Source organism: Lolium perenne, chromosome 4, assembly GCF_019359855.2.
Source record: "Lolium perenne isolate Kyuss_39 chromosome 4, Kyuss_2.0, whole genome shotgun sequence".
NCBI lineage: Eukaryota > Viridiplantae > Streptophyta > Magnoliopsida > Poales > Poaceae > Lolium > Lolium perenne.
Window position 1 is genome coordinate 11835012 of NC_067247.2, and position 26409 is coordinate 11861420.

General features: G+C 46.7%; 1 protein-coding gene across 6 annotated transcripts; it reads left to right on the forward strand.

The window, feature by feature from the left end:
- Positions 1 to 15531: 15531 nt before the first annotated feature.
- LOC127291772 (uncharacterized) lies at positions 15532 to 25840 on the forward strand. Of its 6 annotated transcripts, none has more exons than XM_051321091.2 (6): positions 15532 to 16022; positions 16145 to 16300; positions 17055 to 18328; positions 19755 to 21152; positions 21264 to 21500; positions 25536 to 25840. In XM_051321091.2, exons 4-6 carry the CDS (start codon positions 20762 to 20764, stop codon positions 25664 to 25666), a joined length of 759 nt encoding a protein of 252 aa, XP_051177051.1. In that variant the 5' UTR covers positions 15532 to 16022; positions 16145 to 16300; positions 17055 to 18328; positions 19755 to 20761; the 3' UTR covers positions 25667 to 25840. The 6 variants fall into 6 exon arrangements, 3 of the variants coding, with proteins under 3 accessions (XP_051177051.1, XP_051177052.1, XP_071674562.1); XM_051321092.2 differs by having other exon boundaries at positions 16169 to 16300; XM_071818461.1 differs by lacking the exon at positions 16145 to 16300.
- Positions 25841 to 26409: the final 569 nt, after the last annotated feature.

The window sequence follows — 26409 nt, forward strand, 5'->3', positions numbered from 1 at the left end:
GTCATGTTCCGCCATTTGGTTACGCATATTTTTTAAAAATATTATTAGTATTCTACAAGAGAAATATTCGGGTAATGCAATAGCAAACTAAATAATATTTACATTTGAAAGATCCATGGTCTTTGGAATCTCGGTAAAGACATTGAAACTATTTATTTCTGTTGATCGAGCAAACTATATATCATGATTCATATTTTTACCATAGCTACATGTGTACACGTGTATATACATATATGAGAGTTGGTGTTGTGCTTCATATTTTGAAAGGCTAGAGAGAAATCATGTCAGGCGAAAAATATTTAGAAGTATTGAATTACTTTTGTACTGGTCAGGCCATAGAAGGACAGGGATGATATGCCAAATACCGAAGAACTCCAGCTGTAAGGCGCTGCTCGGTGAATGAATCAGTGCAGCTTATTTTTCAGGTATGATTGTACCCTCAAGACAGGTTATCCACATGCATTTTGCGTCCATGTCGTATAGTTTCTGAGTTCTTAGAAGCGCCTGCGCAGCCAATGATTTTGCCTAAAGATAGCAGAATCTTAGCTCCAGATCTTTTTTTTTTTTTTCGAGAGTACGCCGAAGGCGTACCATATCTTTATAGAAGGCAGAATATAGAATACAAGATGACTACAACTCGTTGCAAACAACAAGGGTAGTACGAACTCCACTCCACTCCACACCGGCTAGTCCGAAGACAGCCACCACCGAACTACAACTACGACACATAAAAGCCTATCCAAAGCCGAACATCAAAGCCACGTCTCGAGCCACTCCGGTCACCTCCAAAGAACAAAAGCTCCACAGAACTCTCCTTGTCAACGCACCACCAAAGTAGAAGATGGCGGGACTTGGTCGGTCCCGAGAGAGGCATCGTCTTGGATTCTCCGGTGATGTCGTACATAGTGCCCCGGACGATCAAGCTTGGACAACGACAAGCCCCGGAGGGCGCAACGAGAAACAGAAGGCCATGTCTCCCAAACACAATGCTCTCAACAGAGGGACGATATCAAGATGCCGCCATTGCGTCGATTCACTCCGAACCTAAGCTTTCGCCCGGAGACATCACCAGATCAAAGCGGGGATGGGGAAGTGCTGACCCACTCAACGACGCCTCCAAGGAGGGGAACGACGCCCGCAGGCGCCGTCGCCGTCGGCACTGACAAAAGTCGGGCTGGACTTTCATCCGTGTCGACGAACACCGTCCACACCACCCGCCTGATTGGGCCTGCCGATCTTGTCGTCCACACCGCCGCGTCGCAGCCCTATGTCCTCGCCGCCATAGCCCGGTGGACCACCGGCTTCCAGCACAACGAGGAAGCGCACACTCCACCACCAACCTAGCGAAGAAACCACGGCAGCCCACCATCATCATGCGCCAAGCCGCTCCCGCATGACCGTCAGGCCGCTCCCGGCTGACAGCCATACCGGCCCTGGAGACCCAGATCGGGCCCAAGAGGGCCAGATCTGGCCCCTGCGCCTCCGGTCCACCCTCCTCGCCGGCGCCACCGGGTGGGCGCCGCCACACATCTTCAGCCCTGAGGCGGCCGGCCGCAGGCCAGGAGCTCGTCTGGCCGCGCTCCACTCCGCCGCCGCCTGCAGGGCCTTGGACCCGCGTCACGCGCTCGACCCCAACGCGCCGGCCTTCGCACGTCGCCTCCGCTGCTAGGACCTCCGCCAGGCACCTCCATCCCTCCGCGCCTCCCCGTCGTAGGCTGGCGAGCCACTCCACCTCCGCGCGCCTCCGCACGCAAGCCTCCGCGCCACCCTGGAGACGTCCCCCTCCGCGCGAAGGGAGCCCGTCGGGGCGCGCCGACCTCACCCGCCGCCTTTGATGGCTGGGCTGGGCCGCCGCCACCGCCGGCGGCGGCAGCAGCAGCCGGGAAGATGGCTTTTTTGGGGTGGTTGGCTAGGGTTTCGTGGGGGCTCCGGAGCCGCCCGCGCGAGCGGCCCGGAAGCGTTTTTCCCCACAAAGATTCGACTTTTAGCTCCAGATCTGATACTTGGTGATGTGCAACTTCTCTGCTGAACTATGATTCTGTTTTGTCACAAGCTGCTAGCATGTCAGAAGGCACAAAAGCTGTTTCGCTGTAAGTTATTTTTTAGTTTCATTATTCAACTCAGTGCCAATATTGTCACCTTTTGTATTTTCTGGTGCCACCCCATGAGAAGCCACAAAATTTGGGATTGCTAGCATGTTTTTTGTAACTCCAGGCGTGGCCGGGTCCGTCGGGACCTATGCCCTTGTCGTGGAGTCGCTCGGTGAGGGGTTGGTCCGCTAAGCACGCATGGGTCATGTGCTTCGTCGAGTCAACGTTCACCACGCTGACTGACCTCTTCTTCAAACAAGGTACTTCTGAAAGTCACTCCGTGTGTGCGCGCTAATGAATGGATTTGAATGGTTCGCCTTGATTTGATCAATAGTAGAGTCCATTGTAGTGTTCACAGGATGCATTGTGATTGATTAGTTGAGTGGCAAAAAACCACTGAAAGTTTAGTCTGTGAAATGTATCCGACAACAAATGTACTGTGGAATTGATTGGTTCATCTTTATTTATCCCCACTAATGTTTACATTGAGTTGATTTGATGAATATCACAGAACTTTCAGTGACAAGGGTTTTAGAATCATTTGTGGCTATTAAGAAATTCTTGGTCAAAATTTACAATAATTTAGTAAGGACTGCTGCCACTAACCTCTGAACATCATGCATATTATTAGCACCAATATCTGAATTTGTGAAACTAGTTTTGGAGCCTCACCTGGAAATAGTTACATCCAGAACGCTTGAGCATCAAAATCCACATTGTACCTGGAGACTTGTAAGAGCGGCCTGCCAGCGAGCTTTGGCCACAGGTCGCCGTCCTTGTTGCGATCCAGGCAGAAAGAGGTTAGCCGGAGAAGACACTTGTTGCCTTCACCCAGGTTTAACGGGCGATGAGATAAACTTGGGAATCTTAGGAGTGTGGATGACACCCTTCACCGTGAGAAATTTCCATCAGCTTATTAAGACACTATGATCTAATTCATTTCCCGTGACAATGTTTATCATCAGCTATGGCTATTACAAAATTCTCGGTTGATTCTTACAATTTTGGTCTGTTGTGTTCCTGCCTTGCTGCTCCCTTTGGGGACCCGGTACGAGGAATCGGCTAAACCCTTGTTCTTCCCATTTTCCTTTCGTTTTCTTGTCCACTACTTGGATTGCATTTATGCTCTACTCTGCTTAACACGAACACTTGAGCATTTTGCTGGATCTTAGAAAAAAAATCGCTACTGAAGCTCATAGGGGGCAAACAGAGCCGATTCTCGAATAACTGTATCTTAGAAAAAGAAAAGTTTGCTACTGAAGCTAGCATTTTGCTGGACCTTAGAAAAAAAAAGTTTGCTACTGAAGCTCTATGGTGATACCTAGAAATAGTTTATAACCAGAACACTTGAGCATCAAAATCCACGTTGTACCTGGAGACTTTGTAAGAGCGAGCCCGGTGAGCTATGGTCACCGGTTTGCCGTCCTTGTCCCGCTCCAGAAAGAAAGAGGTGAGCCGGAGAAGACACTTGTCGCCTTCGCCCAAGCACTCCTGTTCTTTCCCGTCCGGTCGCAGGCGTTCCATGAGGCAGTACTTGCTGCCACCTTAGCATGGTGCCATGAGCACGAGCTTTGCGTCAACGTGCTTCCAACCAGCTGCGATATCCTCGTCGAGGCGACACAGCTTTTCACTGCCCACTGCATACTCCAGCTCAGCGTCCGTGACATTGACAGTGCAGAGGTGCCCATCTATGAGACGAACGAAATCGCTGTTCTTGTTGCTGAGGCCGACCCACGTGTCTAGCTCGCCATCATAGTAGGCGTGGCCGACCACCGGCATTCCACGCTTGTTTCGCTGTGTCCACTCTCCGGTCGCCGAGCTGAAAGAAAAGAAACCACCAGGCGACCCGGACCAGGACACGCACACGGACACGAAGACGTCATGGTGCGCCGACCCCGGCGGCGCGTGCACCGCGTGGCCCGTGATGCTGGTTGGGTTGAACGGGAGCATCAGGTTGTCGCTCCAGCACCACCGCGAGGTAGGAGACAGTGGCCGCTTCCAACCCCACAGCTTCATGTCGCCGCCGCCATCCGCGGCGAGGCAGTGCAGTCCCCCCGGGAACCAGCTGGTCACCCTGTGTGCAAACTCGGGCTCTTCAGACTCGAGCATGTATAGCCTTTGCCCTACAGCGATGGCAGCGTCGTAGCCGAGCAATAGACCATTGGGGACCTGAGGCGAGACGACCATCGCCGCCGTCTCGGTGTCGTAGATCAAGGCGGCACCAACGAGGGTGTTTTCGTTCTCTTGGAAACCGAGGCAAGTCCCGACTGCGACGATGCTTCTGCCCACGGCGGCGAACTGCGTGTCGTCGCCGACGGCTGGAAATGCCACTCGGAGGACCGGAGGCCCGGGGAGCCGCCGCACGCCGCCGCCGTCAAGATCGTCATCGCGGCGGTCGTTGTCGATGTCCAGCTTGTAGATGCCGTAGCCGTCCTTGTGGTCATCAAGCACAACGTACAGATTCCGATTGGTGTCGGCGTGAGAATTGCTGTTGCAGTTAGAGGCGTATCCTCGCTGGCCGATCAGGTTGCTACCGCCGACGACGGCGGACAGCTGGCTCGCATGGCGGCGGGAGGAGAGGAGGCGGTGCGCTCGACGGGGAAATGATCGCAGCGCCCACATTATACGCCGACGGCAGGCCAAAAAGGCTAGGGTTTTATTTGGTAGTTGATGATGAACGGCCACGTCTTCGCGATCAAGGGTGGTTCCGTCGATCACAACCCTCTCCTCAATAGTAGCGTCAATTAGTAACAACCACGGGCAACATCTTACGCCAGAGGTTGTTATGCAAATATTATTTTTTTCAAAAATAATCGGACTTGCTAGATATTTGTCGACTGATTCTCTCTATTTGTTGTCAGTCAAACCTTTTTGTTCCTTTTCTATGTCCGATTCTTTGACGTCGCACTGGGCTGCTATACACAACCTTCACCTTTTTTTTGCGAGTAGGCTAAGATTGAGCTCAACTCTTGGTCGCTGTGGCGATGTTCTTTTTCTGAAAGCTGACAGTGTTGAGTGGATGTGGTCGGAGAGAAAGCTTCATGGCCTTTGCTGGCTGCTGCTGAGACGTCATATTTACGACATTGAGATTTGCATATGGATTGTGTTTTACCAAGTCTGCTTTGCCGGTAAATTTTGTGTGTAGTATTCTCTTTCCTTTTCAATTTTTCCTCCATTGCATAAATTATAGCCTATTATACTAGTATTTACATGATCTGTAACATGTAAGTTTAGGCAAAAAAACACTGCAATTAAATGTAGTCTTGAAATCATGTAAACTAGATTTTTTAAATGTTTTTCTGTATAATTTTGTATCTAGCATATTACATCCCATTACACTAGTTTTTACATGACATGGGATATGTAATTTTAGGCAAGCAGTACTGTAATTTTGCTTCTGAAATTATGTTGGTGATATTTTCCTTCTATTCTTTATAAAGTTCTCTATTTATGAAGTTAAGTTCCATTTCACTAGTATTTACATAACATGAACTATGTAATTTTGTGCAACCAAAACTGTAATTCCTGTGCGTGTAAAATGAACTTTGCCTCTTTTTTAAATATTTTTATTGCTAATTAAAGGTAAGAAGTTGGACCAGTAGCACGCATATAAAGCTCGTTGATGATTTAAGTGTCTGGGTGATTTTCCTCATGCCACATGTCATTCATTCACTCGAAGAAAATTGACTTACGACAAATTGAAAATCAGTCAAATGGCATATATATCTAAGGGTTTGGGGGATTTTGCTCATGCCACATGTCATCTAATTATTGGAGGAAATTTTGACTGATGATGAATTGAAAATCAGTCGATTGATGGATAGACACTCCAAAATAATTATTGATCGTGTGCATGAAAATCTAAAAAATATGCAGAATATACATTGTGGCTAATCTCCCTATAAAGCTATAACTATTCAGGGTACCGAAAAAATGACACGGATCTGGTGGTGGACATGGTATATGCACACCCGTTTTTTAAATGCCATTAAAATATTTAGAAAAAATACAAGTAAAATTTTACATGTACAGTATTATCTTGATACTTGCTCATGCCAATTCTCAAGTGAAACTACGATCATATGTGGCCTACATGAAAAAGAAAAAGAATAAAACTTGTACATTTTTAACACTATAAATCCAATCATTATAGTGTCATTTGCACATTTTTTCATTTTTACGTAGATCACATGCAATCGTATGTTTCTTTAAAAATTGGCATGAGTAAATATCAAGATAATATTTTTTATAGCTAATATCAAGATAATATGTACGTGCAATATTGTTTTGATATTTTTTAGTTTTAAAACTTTTAAATGATATTATTTTCAAGTATTAAATACAAGGGTGCGTCTACACCCATGTTTCAAGAACTATTTCCGACCTATAAAATGAGTAACATATTAATACTTTTTTGCATGAGATCCTAGTATACTGCGTCTATCTAACGTCTTGCATGAGATCTGGCATGCTCGACTAATATATAAGCCCGAGACCACCAAATGTAGTGTTTTATCAGATATTATACTGTTGAGGGTGAAACTCCACTTAGCTAAATTCGGGGCGAAATTTAAACTTATTTCTAGTCAAAATAGTAGGATTCACTGATTTGTTTTTGCTACCTTCGTCCCAAGCTTAAGATTTTTATTATTTTTTAGAAAGTCAAACTATGTCAAGTTTAAATAATTTTTTATGAAAAATCATTAACATACAAAATACAAAATTAATAGATACATAATAAAATATGTTTGCATATGATATCTACGAAATATCATATTTTTTGATAGACTTTTCTAAAGAATTAGTCACACTTTACTTTGTTTACTGCCGAATCGGTATTTTTGCAGTAACCACCCTACTCTTTTCCCGACCAGTTTCCGCCCTCCACCCACGCCCTTGTCCTCTTCTCGCGACGACCGCGACGACTTCGCCGTTCCGTCGACGGCGCCCACCACCCTGCTCCTCTTCCCTCCATCCCATGCCCTTTCCCTCGCGCGACGACACCGCCCTCTCCTTTTCTCCCGTCGCGGGCTCTCTCTCTCCCTCTATCGCGTCACTGCGCCCGCTGCGCCCTCGTCCTCTATTGGGCACAGAGGTGGTGCTAAAAACGGGGATTTTCGTCCTGATCTCTCGCGGTGGCGGTGGTGGCGGCCCGGAGGAGCTCAAGTGGTGGCGGTGGCTGTCGGGGATCTAATCGCGGTGGTGATGGAGCTTCAATCGGATGCTGCCGCATCGCCCGAGCATGAGCTAAAAATGGGGATTTTGCTCCAGTGGAGGTGGTGGCGGCACGGTGGAGCTCCAGTGGAGGTCTTTGGTGGAGGAGCTCCAATCAGCATTTGTGGATGTGCTTGTGGCGACGGCAGAGCTCCAATGACATGGTGGCGCTCGATCCGGCCGAGCTCTACATTGCCGTCTCCTAGTTGTGCAGATTTCGCCGGAATAAGGTCCGTGTGTTCTTAATTTGCTCTCAGAGTCTAAATCCATGAAGCGTATTTGTCTTTGGATGCTGCAATTTGTTTGTTTTTTGTTTTCATCTATGTCACCAATCCCAATCCCTGCAGAAAGATTTGTTTCTGTACATCGTAAACTATGGCTGATATCATTGGATGATATCCACACTTGATGTGAACTACGGCTAGTCATTGTACTGGAAAGCTTGCTTAGGCTATTGCTTTCATTTCTACTGGAATGCTTGCCTGGAGTAGTTCAATGTCTCTTTTGTTTTCTTAAAAAAGTCTCTAACCTAACGCAAATGGTTGTTCTGTAGATTTTATTTCCTGTTGACATCTCTTTCCAGTTTAAGGAATATGATTTTTTTTCTCACACAACAGTGGACGTCGACAGGGCCGGTCCATAGATTTCGGGGGCCCTAGGGCAACACACACCAAGGGCCCCTTCTTTACAGTGTCGAAGCTTTTTAGGGCAGGGGGCCATGGCCCCCTACTATGGAGAATTCCTTAAAGATATATATTTATGCTAACTTTTTAAATTTTATTCACAGTTTAAGTACGATTGGTGTTCTTGTCACCCTTAACAATCTCCGTCATGTTCCGCCATTTGGTTACGCATATTTTTTAAAAATATTATTAGTATTCTACAAGAGAAATATTCGGGTAATGCAATAGCAAACTAAATAATATTTACATTTGAAAGATCCATGGTCTTTGGAATCTCGGTAAAGACATTGAAACTATTTATTTCTGTTGATCGAGCAAACTATATATCATGATTCATATTTTTACCATAGCTACATGTGTACACGTGTATATACATATATGAGAGTTGGTGTTGTGCTTCATATTTTGAAAGGCTAGAGAGAAATCATGTCAGGCGAAAAAAATATTTAGAAGTATTGAATTACTTTTGTACTGGTCAGGCCATAGAAGGACAGGGATGATATGCCAAATACCGAAGAACTCCAGCTGTAAGGCGCTGCTCGGTGAATGAATCAGTGCAGCTTATTTTTCAGGTATGATTGTACCCTCAAGACTGGTTATCCACATGCATTTTGCGTCCATGTCGTATAGTTTCTGAGTTCTTAGAAGCGCCTGCGCAGCCAATGATTTTGCCTAAAGATAGCAGAATCTTAGCTCCAGATCTTTTTTTTTTTTTTCGAGAGTACGCCGAAGGCGTACCATATCTTTATAGAAGGCAGAATATAGAATACAAGATGACTACAACTCGTTGCAAACAACAAGGGTAGTACGAACTCCACTCCACTCCACACCGGCTAGTCCGAAGACAGCCACCACCGAACTACAACTACGACACATAAAAGCCTATCCAAAGCCGAACATCAAAGCCACGTCTCGAGCCACTCCGGTCACCTCCAAAGAACAAAAGCTCCACAGAACTCTCCTTGTCAACGCACCACCAAAGTAGAAGATGGCGGGACTTGGTCGGTCCCGAGAGAGGCATCGTCTTGGATTCTCCGGTGATGTCGTACATAGTGCCCCGGACGATCAAGCTTGGACAACGACAAGCCCCGGAGGGCGCAACGAGAAACAGAAGGCCATGTCTCCCAAACACAATGCTCTCAACAGAGGGACGATATCAAGATGCCGCCATTGCGTCGATTCACTCCGAACCTAAGCTTTCGCCCGGAGACATCACCAGATCAAAGCGGGGATGGGGAAGTGCTGACCCACTCAACGACGCCTCCAAGGAGGGGAACGACGCCCGCAGGCGCCGTCGCCGTCGGCACTGACAAAAGTCGGGCTGGACTTTCATCCGTGTCGACGAACACCGTCCACACCACCCGCCTGATTGGGCCTGCCGATCTTGTCGTCCACACCGCCGCGTCGCAGCCCTATGTCCTCGCCGCCATAGCCCGGTGGACCACCGGCTTCCAGCACAACGAGGAAGCGCACACTCCACCACCAACCTAGCGAAGAAACCACGGCAGCCCACCATCATCATGCGCCAAGCCGCTCCCGCATGACCGTCAGGCCGCTCCCGGCTGACAGCCATACCGGCCCTGGAGACCCAGATCGGGCCCAAGAGGGCCAGATCTGGCCCCTGCGCCTCCGGTCCACCCTCCTCGCCGGCGCCACCGGGTGGGCGCCGCCACACATCTTCAGCCCTGAGGCGGCCGGCCGCAGGCCAGGAGCTCGTCTGGCCGCGCTCCACTCCGCCGCCGCCGCAGGCCTTGGACCCGCGTCACGCGCTCGACCCCAACGCGCCGGCCTTCGCACGTCGCCTCCGCTGCTAGGACCTCCGCCAGGCACCTCCATCCCTCCGCGCCTCCCCGTCGTAGGCTGGCGAGCCACTCCACCTCCGCGCGCCTCCGCACGCAAGCCTCCGCGCCACCCTGGAGACGTCCCCCTCCGCGCGAAGGGAGCCCGTCGGGGCGCGCCGACCTCACCCGCCGCCTTTGATGGCTGGGCTGGGCCGCCGCCACCGCCGGCGGCGGCAGCAGCAGCCGGGAAGATGGCTTTTTTGGGTGGTTGGCTAGGGTTTCGTGGGGCTCCGAGCGCCGCGCGAGCGGCCCGGAAGCGTTTTTCCCCACAAAGATTCGACTTTTAGCTCCAGATCTGATACTTGGTGATGTGCAACTTCTCTGCTGAACTATGATTCTGTTTTGTCACAAGCTGCTAGCATGTCAGAAGGCACAAAAGCTGTTTCGCTGTAAGTTATTTTTTAGTTTCATTATTCAACTCAGTGCCAATATTGTCACCTTTTGTATTTTCTGGTGCCACCCCATGAGAAGCCACAAAATTTGGGATTGCTAGCATGTTTTTTGTAACTCCAGGCGTGGCCGGGTCCGTCGGGACCTATGCCCTTGTCGTGGAGTCGCTCGGTGAGGGGTTGGTCCGCTAAGCACGCATGGGTCATGTGCTTCGTCGAGTCAACGTTCACCACGCTGACTGACCTCTTCTTCAAACAAGGTACTTCTGAAAGTCACTCCGTGTGTGCGCGCTAATGAATGGATTTGAATGGTTCGCCTTGATTTGATCAATAGTAGAGTCCATTGTAGTGTTCACAGGATGCATTGTGATTGATTAGTTGAGTGGCAAAAAACCACTGAAAGTTTAGTCTGTGAAATGTATCCGACAACAAATGTACTGTGGAATTGATTGGTTCATCTTTATTTATCCCCACTAATGTTTACATTGAGTTGATTTGATGAATATCACAGAACTTTCAGTGACAAGGGTTTTAGAATCATTTGTGGCTATTAAGAAATTCTTGGTCAAAATTTACAATAATTTAGTAAGGACTGCTGCCACTAACCTCTGAACATCATGCATATTATTAGCACCAATATCTGAATTTGTGAAACTAGTTTTGGAGCCTCACCTGGAAATAGTTACATCCAGAACGCTTGAGCATCAAAATCCACATTGTACCTGGAGACTTGTAAGAGCGGCCTGCCAGCGAGCTTTGGCCACAGGTCGCCGTCCTTGTTGCGATCCAGGCAGAAAGAGGTTAGCCGGAGAAGACACTTGTTGCCTTCACCCAGGTTTAACGGGCGATGAGATAAACTTGGGAATCTTAGGAGTGTGGATGACACCCTTCACCGTGAGAAATTTCCATCAGCTTATTAAGACACTATGATCTAATTCATTTCCCGTGACAATGTTTATCATCAGCTATGGCTATTACAAAATTCTCGGTTGATTCTTACAATTTTGGTCTGTTGTGTTCCTGCCTTGCTGCTCCCTTTGGGGACCCGGTACGAGGAATCGGCTAAACCCTTGTTCTTCCCATTTTCCTTTCGTTTTCTTGTCCACTACTTGGATTGCATTTATGCTCTACTCTGCTTAACACGAACACTTGAGCATTTTGCTGGATCTTAGAAAAAAAATCGCTACTGAAGCTCATAGGGGGCAAACAGAGCCGATTCTCGAATAACTGTATCTTAGAAAAAGAAAAGTTTGCTACTGAAGCTAGCATTTTGCTGGACCTTAGAAAAAAAAAGTTTGCTACTGAAGCTCTATGGTGATACCTAGAAATAGTTTATAACCAGAACACTTGAGCATCAAAATCCACGTTGTACCTGGAGACTTTGTAAGAGCGAGCCCGGTGAGCTATGGTCACCGGTTTGCCGTCCTTGTCCCGCTCCAGAAAGAAAGAGGTGAGCCGGAGAAGACACTTGTCGCCTTCGCCCAAGCACTCCTGTTCTTTCCCGTCCGGTCGGAGGCGTCCCATGAGGCAGTACTTGCTGCCACCTTGGCATGGTGCCATGAGCACGAGCTTTGCGTCGACGTGCTTCCAACCAGCTGCGATATCCTCGTCGAGGTGACACAGCTTTTCATTGCCCACTGCATACTCCAGCTCAGCGTCCGTGACATTGACAGTGCAAAGCTGCCCATCTGTGTGACGAACGAAATCGCTGTTCTTGTTGCTGAGGCCGACCCACGTGTCTAGCTCGCCATCATAGTAGGCGTGGCCGACCACCGGCATTCCACGCTTGTTTCGCTGTGTCCACTCTCCGGTCGCCGAGCTGAAAGAAAAGAAACCACCAGGCGACCCGGACCAGGACACGCACACGGACACGAATATGTCGTGGTGCGCCGACCCCGGCGGCGCGTGCACTGCGTGGCCCGTGATGCTGGTTGGGTTGAACGGGAGCATCAGGTTGTCGCTCCAGCACCACCGCGAGGTAGGAGACAATGGCCGCTTCCAACCCCACAGCTTCATGTCGCCGCCGCCATCCGCGGCGAGGCAGTGCAGTCCGCCGGGGAAGGCGCCCGTCACTCTGTGTGCAAACTCGGGCTCTGCGGATTCGACCATGTACAGCCTTTGCCCGACAGCGATGGCAGCGTCGTAGCCGAGCAACAGACCATTGGGGACCTGAGGCGAGACGACCATCGCCGCCGTCTCGGTGTCGTAGATCAAGGCGGCACCAACGAGGGTGTTTTCGTTCTCTTGGAAACCGAGGCAAGTCCCGACTGCGACGATGCTTCTGCCCACGGCGGCGAACTGCGCGTCGTCGCCGACGGCTGGAAACGCCACTCGGAGGACCGGAGGCCCGGGGAGACGCCGCACGCCGCCGCCGCCGTCAAGATCGTCATCGCGGCAGTCGTTGTCGATGTCCAGCTTGTAGATGCCGTAGCCGTCCTTGTGGTCATCAAGCACAACGTACAGATGCCGCTTCGCCGCCAGATTTCGATTGGTCTCGGCGTGAGAATTGCTGTTGGAGTTGGAGGCGTATCCTCGCGGGCCGATCAGGTTGCTGCCGCCGACGACGGCGGACAGCTGGCTCGCATGGCGGCGAGAGGAGAGGAGGCGGTGCGCTCGACGGGGCAATGATCGCAGTGCCCACATTGTACCCCGACGGCAGGCCAAAGGGGCTAGGGTTTTATTCGGTAGTTGATGATGAACGGCCGCGCGCGTCTTCGCGATCAATGCTGGGTTCCGTCGAACTAGTCCGCTCCGTTGGGCAACCACTCACCCCTTCCAGCGAATCCACCGCTCCGCTCTGTACGCGCACCCGCGCCCGTGATCCCTCCCTAACCCTTTAACCAAAACCGATCGACGAATAAAAATAGGCGAGCGCGGGGCGTGGGGCGTGACCGACCCCAGCAGTATAAACGATCCTACACCTAGGCACTTGTCCATTCCAACACGTACCTAGCTTTATTTTTATATTTACGTCATCTACAAAACGAAAGGCGCTGGCTAGCTAGCTAGGAGTCAAAACCGAAATTAACACAGAAGAAAACATGGATTCAGATGCAGGACTAAAAAAATAAATACCTGCTGCATGTGCTGGTTCGCGAGATGAGCTCGGCTCTGCACGGCCGGCGTGGGTTCAGATGCACGCGCGGTGGTCGACGACCAACACGTACGGCTGCTCGATCGGCTCGGCTCTGACCAGCCAACCAGGCCCTCATCTCTGCGCATCCAGGGAGAAACTACCGATGGCTTGATTCATTCATTCATTCCACGTACAAACTGAAAAAGAAGGAGGCGGGAACAAACGGAGGATCCATTGATTACCTGCTCGTCGATCCATCATCTCGGTAACAAGATCTCGCCCATCCTCTCCTCTCCTCTCCTCTTGGTCACACACGACGCACGCGTTGGCTAGACCCCTATCTGTATTTACAGACAAGGTCGGCCGTTTTCAATTTTTTCAGAGAATTGAGCGGGTGTGTTTCAATCCATCGTTGGTTTCGTCTCTTCTCTGCTGGTACGGACGGATGAGATGAATAATACCTCGAATTGGTGACGTGGCAAGCGTGAAAACAAATGCCCCGTGAGTCAAAGAGATCAATCCTAAGAGTTAATTATGGAATGGGACCATAGTCAATCGAGAGAGATAGTCACCGCGGGGTTTTCCTAAGAGTAAAATACACGGTTAGTCATTGAACTTGAGTCGATAGTTCACTACGGTCACTGTACTATGGAATACCCAATTTACGGTCACTAAATACGTGTGACTGTTCCATCGACAGTCACCGGCAGCGATATATCATTGTATTTGCTGATGTGGCGTATTGTGAACCCCATATGTCAGATCATGATTGTGTTTCATTTTGCAAAAGAAACCCCACATCTAGTCTCCCCTCAACAGAAAGGTCCTCCTCAATTTCACAAAGGAAACGTGGTAAGTAGGATGCGTTGGTCATACTGACCGGTGGGCTCACTGGTCAGGGCTTCTTCCTCCTCTCTTTTCCTCTCTTTCCATCGATGCACGCCGGCGCGCCGCCTGGCACCTCTTCTACCCCTCCCCAGCTGCTGCGCCGGCTCCTCATGCCCCTTGACAGGCGCGGCGCCCCCTTGCTTCACCGCATCCATGTGCGGTGCGGGCGTGCCTCTGCCGCGTACGACGTCGCCGATGGCGGCGACGATGGAGTCTGGCGCGGAGCTCGTCCTCGACCCCGACATAACCCGAGGATCCCGAGCTCATCTGCGCCGCTAGCCCGACGAAAGGAGAGGAGCCCTCTCCCCTAACGGCGCAACCCTCCCCTCCCCTGCATCTTCTCAGCCGGCTAGTTGATGAAGCACCGCTGACCTCCGCCGGATGCAGCTCCCTACTGCTGCGCCGGAGCTGTGATGTGGACGTCCTCACCCCACAAAAAAATCCCAATCCCACTCCCGTCGGGCGCTCCACGAGAACTCTCTGCCGCCGCTGAAAATGAGGACGATGCGTATCCGAGGCGTCAGAGCGTAGCACGTAGCAGGAGTGGCGTGAAGGCTCACGTCCGCTTGGGGATGAAGTGTTGGTGGAGGAGGGTACCGACGCATCAGTCATGCCGGAGCTCGCTGTGGCATCCGATGCTGCCCAAATCGACAACCACCCCTTCGCAGATGATGGGCGGCTGGAGGATGAGGGTTTCCAGCAGCAGATGTTGCACCGCGGCGGTGGCGGGTTAGGGCCAGGTGGAAGGAGGGGAGGCCGTGCGCAGCGAGACAGAGAACGGAGCCGCCCCCTAGCGGTGGTGGGAGGCTAGAGGCGGCGGTGATGGCAGAGGAGGGAGGCCGGCGGAAGCGGTGGTGCTCGGCCACACATGCCCTTTATTTCTTTCTTTTAGATCTTACCTGTTTTCTCAACTTTACAATTCAGCCATTTCTCTCTTTTTTTTATATTAAAAGCTAGGCGCTGCAGATGGTGGCGGGGTCAACCACATGCCACATGTGCAAATACGGCGCTCTACCACGACGAGTGACCGTAGATGAACCCCTACAGCGTATTCGGTGACCGTAAATTGTGTATTCCACAATACAGTGACCAAAGCGAGCAAGCGCCTCAAGTTTAATGATGAACCGTGTATTTTACTCTTTTCCTAATATGTATGCCTTACGTACGCTACACATGTTGCATGCTCTTTTCCCCATATTTCCGCTCCTGCGTTTGCTAACTACTTGATCATCCTAGACGGACGGGGCTTCCCTGTGCCCCGAGCGTGCGCCCATCCGTGCGACGACGCGCGTGAACGGCATCGCGTGGCTGCTATTCCCCCGTACCCCTTGCGCTAGCTTTTGTCAAAAAGAAAAAAACAACCGGAAATACAGGGCATGTGTTATCTTCCCCGTTCTGTATCCATCCCCTGTGAAGTGAGCTCGAGCAAGAACTCAAGCGGCGGAAGCTGGGCGGAGACCTCTGACCGTGCCGCCGTGCTCCTGACCCCCGACTTCCGGTCTCCAGCCGCAACCCCTCGATGGATCTCGGCCGCTCCGCCGCCTCAGGCTCAGGGATGTGCTGCCTCGACCTTGTTGAGCGCGACGGCGCCTCTGCTCCTCACACGCCGGCCTGTTGCTCCCTTGCGAATTAGGCTGGCGGTAGGCCGGTTGTTCTCGGCGGAAGGCATCCCGTGAAGCTAGAGCAGGCGCCTAGCGGGGTAACCGCTGGTCTCACTCCCCGCGGCGCCGGCGAGGTGGAGGAGATGCCGCGGCGGCTAGGCGCAGCGTCGGGAGGTGGCCAGGCACGCCGCAGCGAGGCGGCCAGGCCCCTGACTAAGGAGGACCTCGTCGCTGACAGAGGTAAACAGCTTTGCAATCTATGAATTGCTTCAGTTCGGTTGTAATGTACACGAAATTTTTCGTTGAGCTGCTTTATGGAAACGTTGATTCTTATTTCCCAGTTAGAATTCACAAATGCATAGTTGTTTTGATCACAACACACCCAGGATTTAATCGATGGAAAGAAGATGCAGTGGGCTGCCACGGGCAATCTAGTGAGCGCCAGACTGCAATCGTTGGTGCCGTCCGGAAGAAAGCTGCCAGGCAACATCTCCGGGACTTAGCACGCCCGGACACAGGTAAAATTCTATTTCTTCGTGTGTTGATCTTGGGGACAAACAGTCCGGATAGTTGGTGAACGCATGTCATTATCCACTTCTGCAAAATTTTCTATGTTTAAGGAATAGAAAAAGTATGATGAATAAAAATGTTCTGTGAGGATGAGATGTGGTCGTGGGCATATATACACACTGAACTTCTTACGAACTTAAACTGGATTGAGGTAGCATGTGTGGTTTTACATATTCTTGACATGCAAAACACTATTCTCTCACTGAAGCAAGTTCTAGTAGTGCTCAGCAGGTTCTAATAAAATTCACTTCAGCTTGGAAGTTACATGAGATAAAACTGTGAAAACAAATTATGATGGCTTTGGTTGATCCAAGAATGCTTGGTTTTGTTTTGTCATCAAACTAGAGGTAGAAGTCCCAATTGTCCGTTGCAGCAAGTTCAATTTCATTGAAGTTTAAAAATTAGAGAACTTGAAAGTGTGAACTGCTCATACCACTAGTGGACCATATGGTTGGAATCCTGCTAGTTGTTGGGTATGTGGTGACATTGGGATGCCATTCCCAATATCAGTGGGATCTGCTGCATTTTCCTCCACATCCTATATCAATTAATATTCAGTTTAGTTCAGTTTGAAAAAATCAGTTTAGTTCATACAAATATGTGGCTATCCCAAGGATCTCCTAGTTGTCAGTTCCTACTTATTCTCTCTTACATGGTTTGATTAGATGATCAGCATATCTAAACTGAGTTTTTTCATTTCAGGATGGGAAGCACTTGCACAATCCGTTAAAAACGAATTTGGAGAATTTGCGTGTGATTCATCAAGAAGAATGGAGCGAGATTACTTACTATTGGTGAGACAGCAGAATTGATATTTGATTCACCCTGGTTAGTCCTTGAAGAAGCCATCAGGGATGGGAGGCACTATTCAATTGGAGAGGAGAGATTGGATGTGCTTTGGCGTGATTGACCCGTCCTGGTTGTTCTGTTTCAGCTCTGTAGATTGCTTCATCCAGATTGTCCTTCTCTAATTTCATTAGCGGCAGATTAGTTTTGGCGCGTAGCTGCCTATTTTGTAGATTCTTCCCGCGCGAGTATTAATGATAAGAGAGTATTACGGAGGGAATCAGTACAGAGGAGGAGAAAGATACGGACTGAGCTGCATCGTTCTGTTTTTTTTTCCATCAAATATACGGAGCTGGGGCCGCACGACGCACAGCCGCGCGATGCCGTTCACGCGCGTCGTCGCATGGATGGTCGCACGCTCGGGGCACAGGGAAGCCCCGTCCATCCTAGACGGGATCACAGGATGCTTTACCGGATTTATAGTAGTCTCATAAATCATGCTTTTTGCTAACGCTCCCATACTTCCTGAATTTACTACTTCCTGAATGGGACCGTAGCCAATCAAGAAATAATTACATCGACACTTTCCTTTTATTTCTACCCTTGATTTCGCTAGACCCGCTGCATGCAGTTCTTCCCTTATTTTTGCTCATCATCATAAACGGGATCTAATAGTGCTATAAATGATACTTTGTTTTCTGCTTACTCTCCCATATTTCGTGAATTTCGTACCTCCGTTTTTATCTCAGATTCGGATGTATCCATGCATAAAATATGTGTAGATACATCCAAATCAACAATAAATAATATGCTTGGCATGACTCAAGTAATAAAGCTAAGAAAATCGATTGTTGCTACTCTTTGCAAAAAAAAAAGTTCGATTGTTGCTACTACTGATAGTAGATCGATCAGCGTCGTCCTTGCCTAGCTGCTTACCACATACTACTAAGTTTATAGATCTAAGACGGTTTGGTGGGAAGAGAGAGGTTCAATTTTTTCAGTAATTTAAGCGGGTGTTTTATTCCTTGGTTGCTCCTCTTCTGTTGCTGCTCCACAGGTGATACAGATGGACGAGATGGATAGTAGTCCCTGGGATCGGTGACCTGGCTGCGTGAAAACAAACGCTCCCATGATCCAAGAAGATCAATCCTACGAGTTAATTATGGAATGGGATCGTAGCCAATCAAAAGGTAATCACGGCGGGTTTTTTCTCATATTTCTGCCTTACCTAAGAGCAAGTACAATAAGTCCTAATCAGCTGGCTATAAGGATTAAAATAGTATATTATTGCTTAGTTGGAGGAGAGAGAGGAGGAGAGAGAAGGACAGTAGGCTCTTATGCAAGAGCCAGCTCTAGCACGTTCTCCTAGGCACTTTGTGAGAGTAAAAGGTGGGTCATACATTAATAAATTAGTACATCTTTATAGCTCACTATTGTATATGTTAGCTCTAAGTTGGCTATAGATGACATGTCACTTAGCTTATAGCTATCAGCTGGCTACACTATTGGAATTGCTCAAGCTAGACCTGATGCATGCACTTCTTCCCATATTTCAACTCTGGAGTCTGCATGCTTCCTAGCTACTCGGAAAAAAAATTCTATGGGGCCTAGGATCCTAGGTTGCATGGTCTTCCTCCCAGGGCCCCTCCTAAGATTTTGACACCTCTCGTTGTAGCACCAACCTCAAAGCTCCCTCACCCAATTGCACTGCGTACGATATCTTTATTTTTGCAGATATAAACCGTACCCGTATTCGTCGAAGGATCGCATCTCGTCTTCGTTCTCATCCGTTTTGCCCACAGTTCAGCATACACTGGCTTCGTTGTCTCTTGCGGAGGCGGGCGAGGAGCGTCTGATTCCCCGTTCTTGCACCCTAACCCACGGCATTATATTTGGCCGCAACGCTGCCGCCGGCAGACAGGCATCCCCAGCCCGTTCACTTTAACACTTTTCTGCCCCACTTGTATAGAATACTTAGATTTTTTTTTTCCCATTGACATCTGTTGTTGGTAATATCAGAGTTCAAACAATCTAACTTGTGTCAGGTTTCATTTGAGGTGAAGATAGAGGTGAAAAAGAATGCTAGTACATCCAACTGGTGTTCACTTATTCTAAAGCTACACAAGTAGATATACATTGTAAATATTTTCGTCCATGAATGAGCAATGTTGTGGTTTGTTGCCATCAGTTTGTCTTACAGCTGTGTCGAATGATTTTACTCAAAAGTGTTAGTAGGCTTAGGACAACTACTTTGTGTTCATTAATGTTCGAGAATGCTAGTAGTACTCTAAGAGCTCAAAGTGGTTAATGGACTTCTACCACTAATCTAAATAATTTGTTGAACTCCTGGAAAAGAGAGGATCGCATCATTTTCGAGAGATTCTAGCGGGTACACATGCATCTATGCCAGATTTATAGTCCCATAAATCATGTTTTTTGCTAGTGCTGCCATATTTCATGAATTGAGTACTTCCTCAGTTACGCTAGAGTCTTAACCCGAGAACATGCTTTGGCTACATCCCATCTGACAAAGCTCTAGTTTCCGTTCAAAGTTCTACACAAATTCTTCATCTCCCGCTACTTTTGAGCTGATTCCGGTTCCATCCGTCTATTCAGATCAAAGATGTGGGATGCCACGGATTGGTGACAGAAGAAGGGATGTGGCGTAGGAACGACCTGGTTAATTACTTGGTGACATCAACTATGCGCGCGTACGTCTCATTTTCTGCTTTTGATTCGTTACACTCACGGGTTTGACTTGAAGGTTAATAGTTCCTATGTTATTTACTCCCCGCGCATGACTGATTTTTCTTTTTTTTTCCCTTTCAACAACCAATCTTTTTTGCCACCATAGCATTTCATACAATTCTTCAGTTAATAGTTTCCTAGAAATCCCAAAATTACTGCAAATGGGGTGCTCCTATACAATATTCGAACATTATTATCTTGACGAGCAAAGATCTGGCCGTTGTTTGACTCCATTAAGTTTACTATTTTACTCATTCCTTAAACTCAATCATTGTGCTTGTGCTTCTTATATGAAGAGAAAAACAAAATAAAACAGTCAGAAACAATATGCGTGTTGGGAATACATCAGTTTGGGATGAAATTAGTAGTCAATATTATACATGTTATTCCTACTAAGAACTTGATCAAGCAAGGCTCAACCAGGAAACAGATAGTATACAGGCAACAACCGCATCACTTTCCATTACTATACAAATCAAATCAGCGGGACATAAGATGAATACTCTACAAAGTGTTGGATTCCACCAAGGCACACAATTCACTTTTCAATCTATGCACGCACTACACAAGTTGGTCTTCATTTCTGTTCATGTGTAGCCTTAAAAATCAATGAAAATATTGCAGTATCGATCAACACCTCCGCAGTCCGGCTACTGATTAAGCAACACCGATTCGAAGGGACAGCAACACCGATTATAGGTATCTCAGTTAATTAAGCAACGCCAACCATCCCATGGCTTATTCTGCACATCAGTGAGACGCCATCCAATCAACAAACATAACAGCTAGCTGCAAGGATGCTCGTGTCGACGAGTTTGCACAAAGGAGACGAGTCATAGCCTTCCTGCCATAGCCCCGCAGTGATAAGCGGCTCCATGACGATCTGCACAAATAATGAAGACCCATATGTCAAAACATTGGAATACATTTTACCACCATTCCTACTACACACATATGAGGACGTCGCTTTGGTGGCTGATCTGGTTGGGTCTCTACCGTTGAAGGAGGTTCCGCCCGAGAATTTGGCCTCATTCTCTGTAGTGCCAGGAAAAGGCGAAGCTGCCTTGCAGTACGGTGTCGCTGCTGATAATCTAGCAAATCCCTTTGCCGTGGTAGGAATGAGCGAGGCTGTGCAAAAGTGTGTCGCGGCAGAGGACTCAGTGGTTTTCTCTGCCGAGGCAGGTCTTTCTGCTGTGTCAACGGCTGGCGATGTTGCGCCTAAGAACTGCTCACCTAATGTGTGCAAGTCCACTAGTAAAAATAAAGGTATGATACATGCACGTGCTCATGGGAATGAAGTCCCTAACATAAAATGTTATTCTCCTTCACATGAGTATAAAGATCATTCTCATAAAATTTCTCCTTATATTCATACAGTAAGCTCTTCTAGTGTTCTTCCCAATTTATCTCAAGGGCTCCACGGCAAGGTTGGCACAGGAGTTTTTCTTGGTGGCCGTTGTTCTATGGAGGATGTGGTAAAGTTCGGGGGCATCTCCCCTCCATCCAAAGATTTACGTTCCAGTGAACGTATTAGAGTGCAACATAATGCGGATGATTCTCAAATGGCTCGGGCGCAGCAGTTGGCACAGGCCAAGAACGTTGCCCATTTCTCAGGTACACCTACTGTTTCAAAGTTTTCCCTTTGTGCTATTTCGGACGACACTATTTTTCAGAGGGCGCAAAAGTTAGGAGTGTCTCTAGGGGGTACGTCCTCTCAGGTTTACCAACACAATAGCCAATATTAAACAGGTTGATAATAAAAGAACTTTGATCATGTTGTCTAAAAATTTAGAAGAAAAGGAAAAAGTGGACAGTGATATACAAATTGGTACATTGCAACTTGCTCAGGATTTAACTTCAGATTTACAATGTGAAGATAATCTTTCCGCAGAGGAGTTAGTTCCTGTGCGTGAAAAGAAAATTGTGAAAGTTTATAAGAGAAGGGAAAAAAAAGATAAATTGGCACCCAGAGTAGTGCGTAGAAGTGTCCGGTTAAGTAAAAAGGTTGTAGGTTAAATTTATTTGTTAATAATGAAGGGAAGTTTTTGGAACAGTGACGGATTTAAGGATACTGCAAAGCATAATTTCGTTAGAGAAACTATCAGAGATTTTAAACTCGATTTTTTTGCCATCCTAGAGACTGGCAGAGGAAATTTTTCAACACCTTTTTTAAACAATATTTCTAATGGGCAAGATTTTCAATGGTACTGTGTACCACCGATAGGAAGATCGGGGGGGATTTTAGTCGGCATAAATGCAAATTCTTTATCTGTTCAACAGGTGGTCACAGGGGATAGATGCGTTAAGTTTTATGTGACCTCCAAAGTGGATAACTTTCGGTGGGTTTTAGTTGCAGTTTATGGGGCGGCTCAAGATGATCAAAAGCACGAGTTTCTGTCTGAGCTAGTTAGGATTTGTGAGGATGAACCTCTTCCTATGCTTGTGGGAGGAGACTTTAATATTATGAGGCGAAAAGAGGAAAAAAATAATGACAATTTTAATACTCGTTGGCCTTTTATTTTCAATGCTATCATTGAGAGTCTTGATCTGAGAGAAATAGCTCTCTCAGGCAGACAATATACATGGGCTAATAGAAGGGATAATCCGACGTATGAGAAATTGGATCGTATTTTGGCTAGTGTTGAATGGGAACAAAAGTATCCGCTCGTTTCAGTGAGAGCGTTAACTCGATCGGGATCTGATCATACACCTCTTCTCTTGGATTCGGGAGCTCAATCGTTTAAAGGAAATAAGTTCCATTTCTCTTTTGAGCTTGCCTGGTTGAAGGAAGATGGGTTCTTCGATATGGTGGCAAAAGAGTGGGCTTCGGTTAATTCTGGATCAAATGCGTTAGAACGTTGGCAAAATAAAATACTCCCTCCGGTTCATATTAATTGACTCTAATATGCATGTATCTAGACATATTTCAGTTCTAGATACATCAATATTGGAGTCAATTAATATGAATCGGAGGGAGTACGACATATTAGACAGTATCTTAGAGGATGGGCAAAAAATTTGAGTAATATAAACAAGATTGAAAAGGAAAAGTGGCTAAACATTATTGATTTGCTTGATTGTAAAGCAGAAACAATTCCTTTAGATGAGACGGAGAGAAATAGCTTGCGGGAGGCCAAACTTAAGATTGACAAATTACGCTGTGATGAGGAGGCGAAATGGGCCCAAAGAGCGAAAGTGAGGCATATTCAGGAAGGGGGTGACAATACTAAATACTTTCATCTTATTGCAAATGGGAAACATCGCAGAAAACGTATTTTTCAGTTAGAGCAAGATGAAGGGACAATATTAGGTCAAGAGAACCTAAAAACATACATTTCAAATTACTATAAATCTCTGTTTGGCCCCTCTGATCCTACTTCTTGTACTATGGATGAGACAATAACACATGATATTAAACAAATTTCAGCAGAAGAAAATAACATTTTAACGGCAAATTTTACTGAAGAAGAAATCTTTCAGGCTCTATCTCAAATGGAAAGAAATAAAGCTCTGGGGCCAGATGGGTTCCCCGCGGAATTTTACCAAACTTTCTGGGAGGTTATCAAGCAGGATATATTGTCTATGTTTGTTAGCTTTCAAAATGGCGACTTACCTCTATTTCATTTGAATTTTGGGACGATTATTCTGTTACCTAAGAAAGAAAATGCGATTCAAATTCAACAATATCGCCCTATTTGTCTCCTAAATGTTAGTTTTAAGATTTTTACCAAAGTAGGGACAAATAGAGTGACAGACATTGCCGAGAGTGTGGTTCAGCCAACCCAAACCGCCTTCATGCCGGGGAGACATATATTAGAGGGGGTTGTTATTCTCCATGAGTCCATTCATGAGCTTCATAGGAAAAAGTTAGATGGAGTTCTTCTCAAAATAGATTTTGAGAAGGCTTATGATAAGGTAAATTGGTCTTTCCTGCAACAAGCGTTGCGGATGAAAGGTTTTGATCCGAAATGGTGCGCATGGATCCAACGTTATATTGAGAAAGGGAGTGTGGGAATTAGAGTAAATGATGACATAGGTCATTATTTTCAGACAAAAAAAGGTTTGCGTCAGGGAGATCCTCTCTCTCCTATTTTATTCAACATTGTTGCTGATATGTTAGCAATTATCATTGAAAGGGCCAAACAAGATGACCAAGTTAGCGGTTTGATTCCTCATCTAGTGGAAGGGGGATTTCTATTTTGCAATATGCGGATGATACTATCCTATTTATGGAACACAATTTGGAAAAGGCTCTTAATATGAAGTTGATCTTATGCATCTTTGAACAATTATCAGGCCTCAAAATAAATTTTCAAAAGAGTGAAATCTTTTGTTTTGGGAAAGCCAAAGAGGTAGAGAATGAATACAAGATTCTTTTTGGGTGCGATATTGGATCCCTACCTTTCAGATACTTAGGGATTCCAATTCATTTTCGCAAACGTAAGAATGGTGAGTGGAAACCAGTGGAGGATAGATTCGAAAAGAAACTTAGTAGTTGGATAGGTAAGTTACTATCTTATGGGGACCGGCTTATACTAATTAATTCTGTTCTTACGAGCCTTCCGATGTTTATGTTGTCGTTTTTAGAGATTCCGGTGGGCGTGAGAAAAAAGGCAAGATTTTTTCCGATCCCGATTTTTTTGGCAAAGTGATGGACACAAGAAGAAGTATTGGACTAACAAAATGGAATGTAATTTGTAGACCAAAAGAACAAGGGGGTCTGGGAGTGGAAGTTCTAGAATTAAAGAATAAAAGTTTACTTAGCAAATGGCTATATAAGATCATGAATGAGGAAGGGGTTTGGCAAGAGATTTTACAAAACAAATACTTGAAAACTAAAACCCTGTCACAAGTTTTAGCCAAACCAACAGACTCCCCGTTTTGGAAAGGCTTAATGTATGTTGAAGACGAGTTTTTTAGCCGAGGTACTATGGTCATAGGTAATGGACAGAAAACTAGGTTCTGGGAAGATATTTGGTTGGGAGATACACCACTAAAAGATCAATATCCGATGCTTTACAATATTGTGAATCATACAAATGTGACGGTTGCTCAAGCATTAGCCTCTAATGCTCTAAATATAGGTTTTAGAAGAGTGCTAACGACTTACAAATGGGATAGATGGGTTGATTTGGTTACAAGAGTTATGTCGGTCCAGCGTACCGATAGTGAGGATACTTTTAGATGGAAGCTCACAAACTCCGGGTCGTTTACTGTTAAATCTATGTATCTTGATCTACTTAATGACCATACAATGTACTTAAAGAAGTATATTTGGAAGATTAAGGTTCCACTTAAAATCAGAATTTTTATGTGGTTCCTCCATAAAGGGGTGATTCTAACTAAAGATAATCTTATAAAACGTAATTGGCATGGGTGTACCAAATGTTGTTTTTGTGATCAAGAGGAGACAATACAACATCTTTTTATTTCATGTCCTTTTGCAAGAATCCTTTGGAGAATTATTCGTATAACTTTTAATATTTATCCTCCGGCTAATATTACAAACTTATTTGGGAATTGGTTAAATGGTGTTGCTAAAAAGGATAAAGGTCTCATTAGAGTTGGTGTGTGCGCTTTGCTTTGGCGATATGGAATGTTCGCAATGATTTTATCTTTAATCAAAAGAGTTTTCCATCATTTTTGCAGGTTATCCCTCTGGTTATGCATTGGATCCATGTGTGGTCCTTTCTCTAGCCTTCCATGGACCGCCTGGACATGGATTCTGGGTGCAACCGTTTGGCGACGGTAGCACGGGATTTTTACAGCCGGTGTTCTGAGCGGCGTCTCACATAGATATGTTCTCCAGTAGTTTTCTGAGAATTTTTAGGTGGCTTATCCACGTGGAGACCTTGAGTGATCCTTGAGTTGTAATAAGGTTGTAATAATGCTACTCGTTTGAGACGTTCGCAATAAAACGCCGCATGCATCAATTGATGCAGAGGCAGGGGAGTTTCCCTATTTCGAAAAAAAAAAGATATCCATTCAAGAGCATGAAAAAGCACCATCTAGTTTGATCTGGGTAGATGCCCACGTGAAGATGAAATAAAATGGAGCAAAGAGACAGCTTGAATACCAAAGCATGCATATCATGATGTTGCCGGTCTTCCAGATTTCTTCCTTCCAAGTGATGCACCAGGTTCCACTACAGGCTAGCGACTTTGTCTTCTTCAAATGGCTTCACCTATGTGTCAGCTCAGAAAGTCAGCAAAAAAACACTAGCTAGTCAAAGTACACAAGTAGGTACATGCAGAATCAGATGCCCAGGTGAAGATGAAATAGTATGGACAAATCTAGCTTGTCAAAGTGCCCATCTCACATGCAGCCAGCTCCCAAGTCCAGGACCTATATCTATGTCTATCTCAGATGCATAAAAATGGACCTTCAACAGCAAAAGTGAAAAAGACCATGATACTACATCCTGACAAACCTCCTTACTAGACAATAGGTACCACTATTATAAGATGTGAAACCTTTTTGTATGCAAGATTTTGGCCAATGATGTAACCATGTATTCAACTTT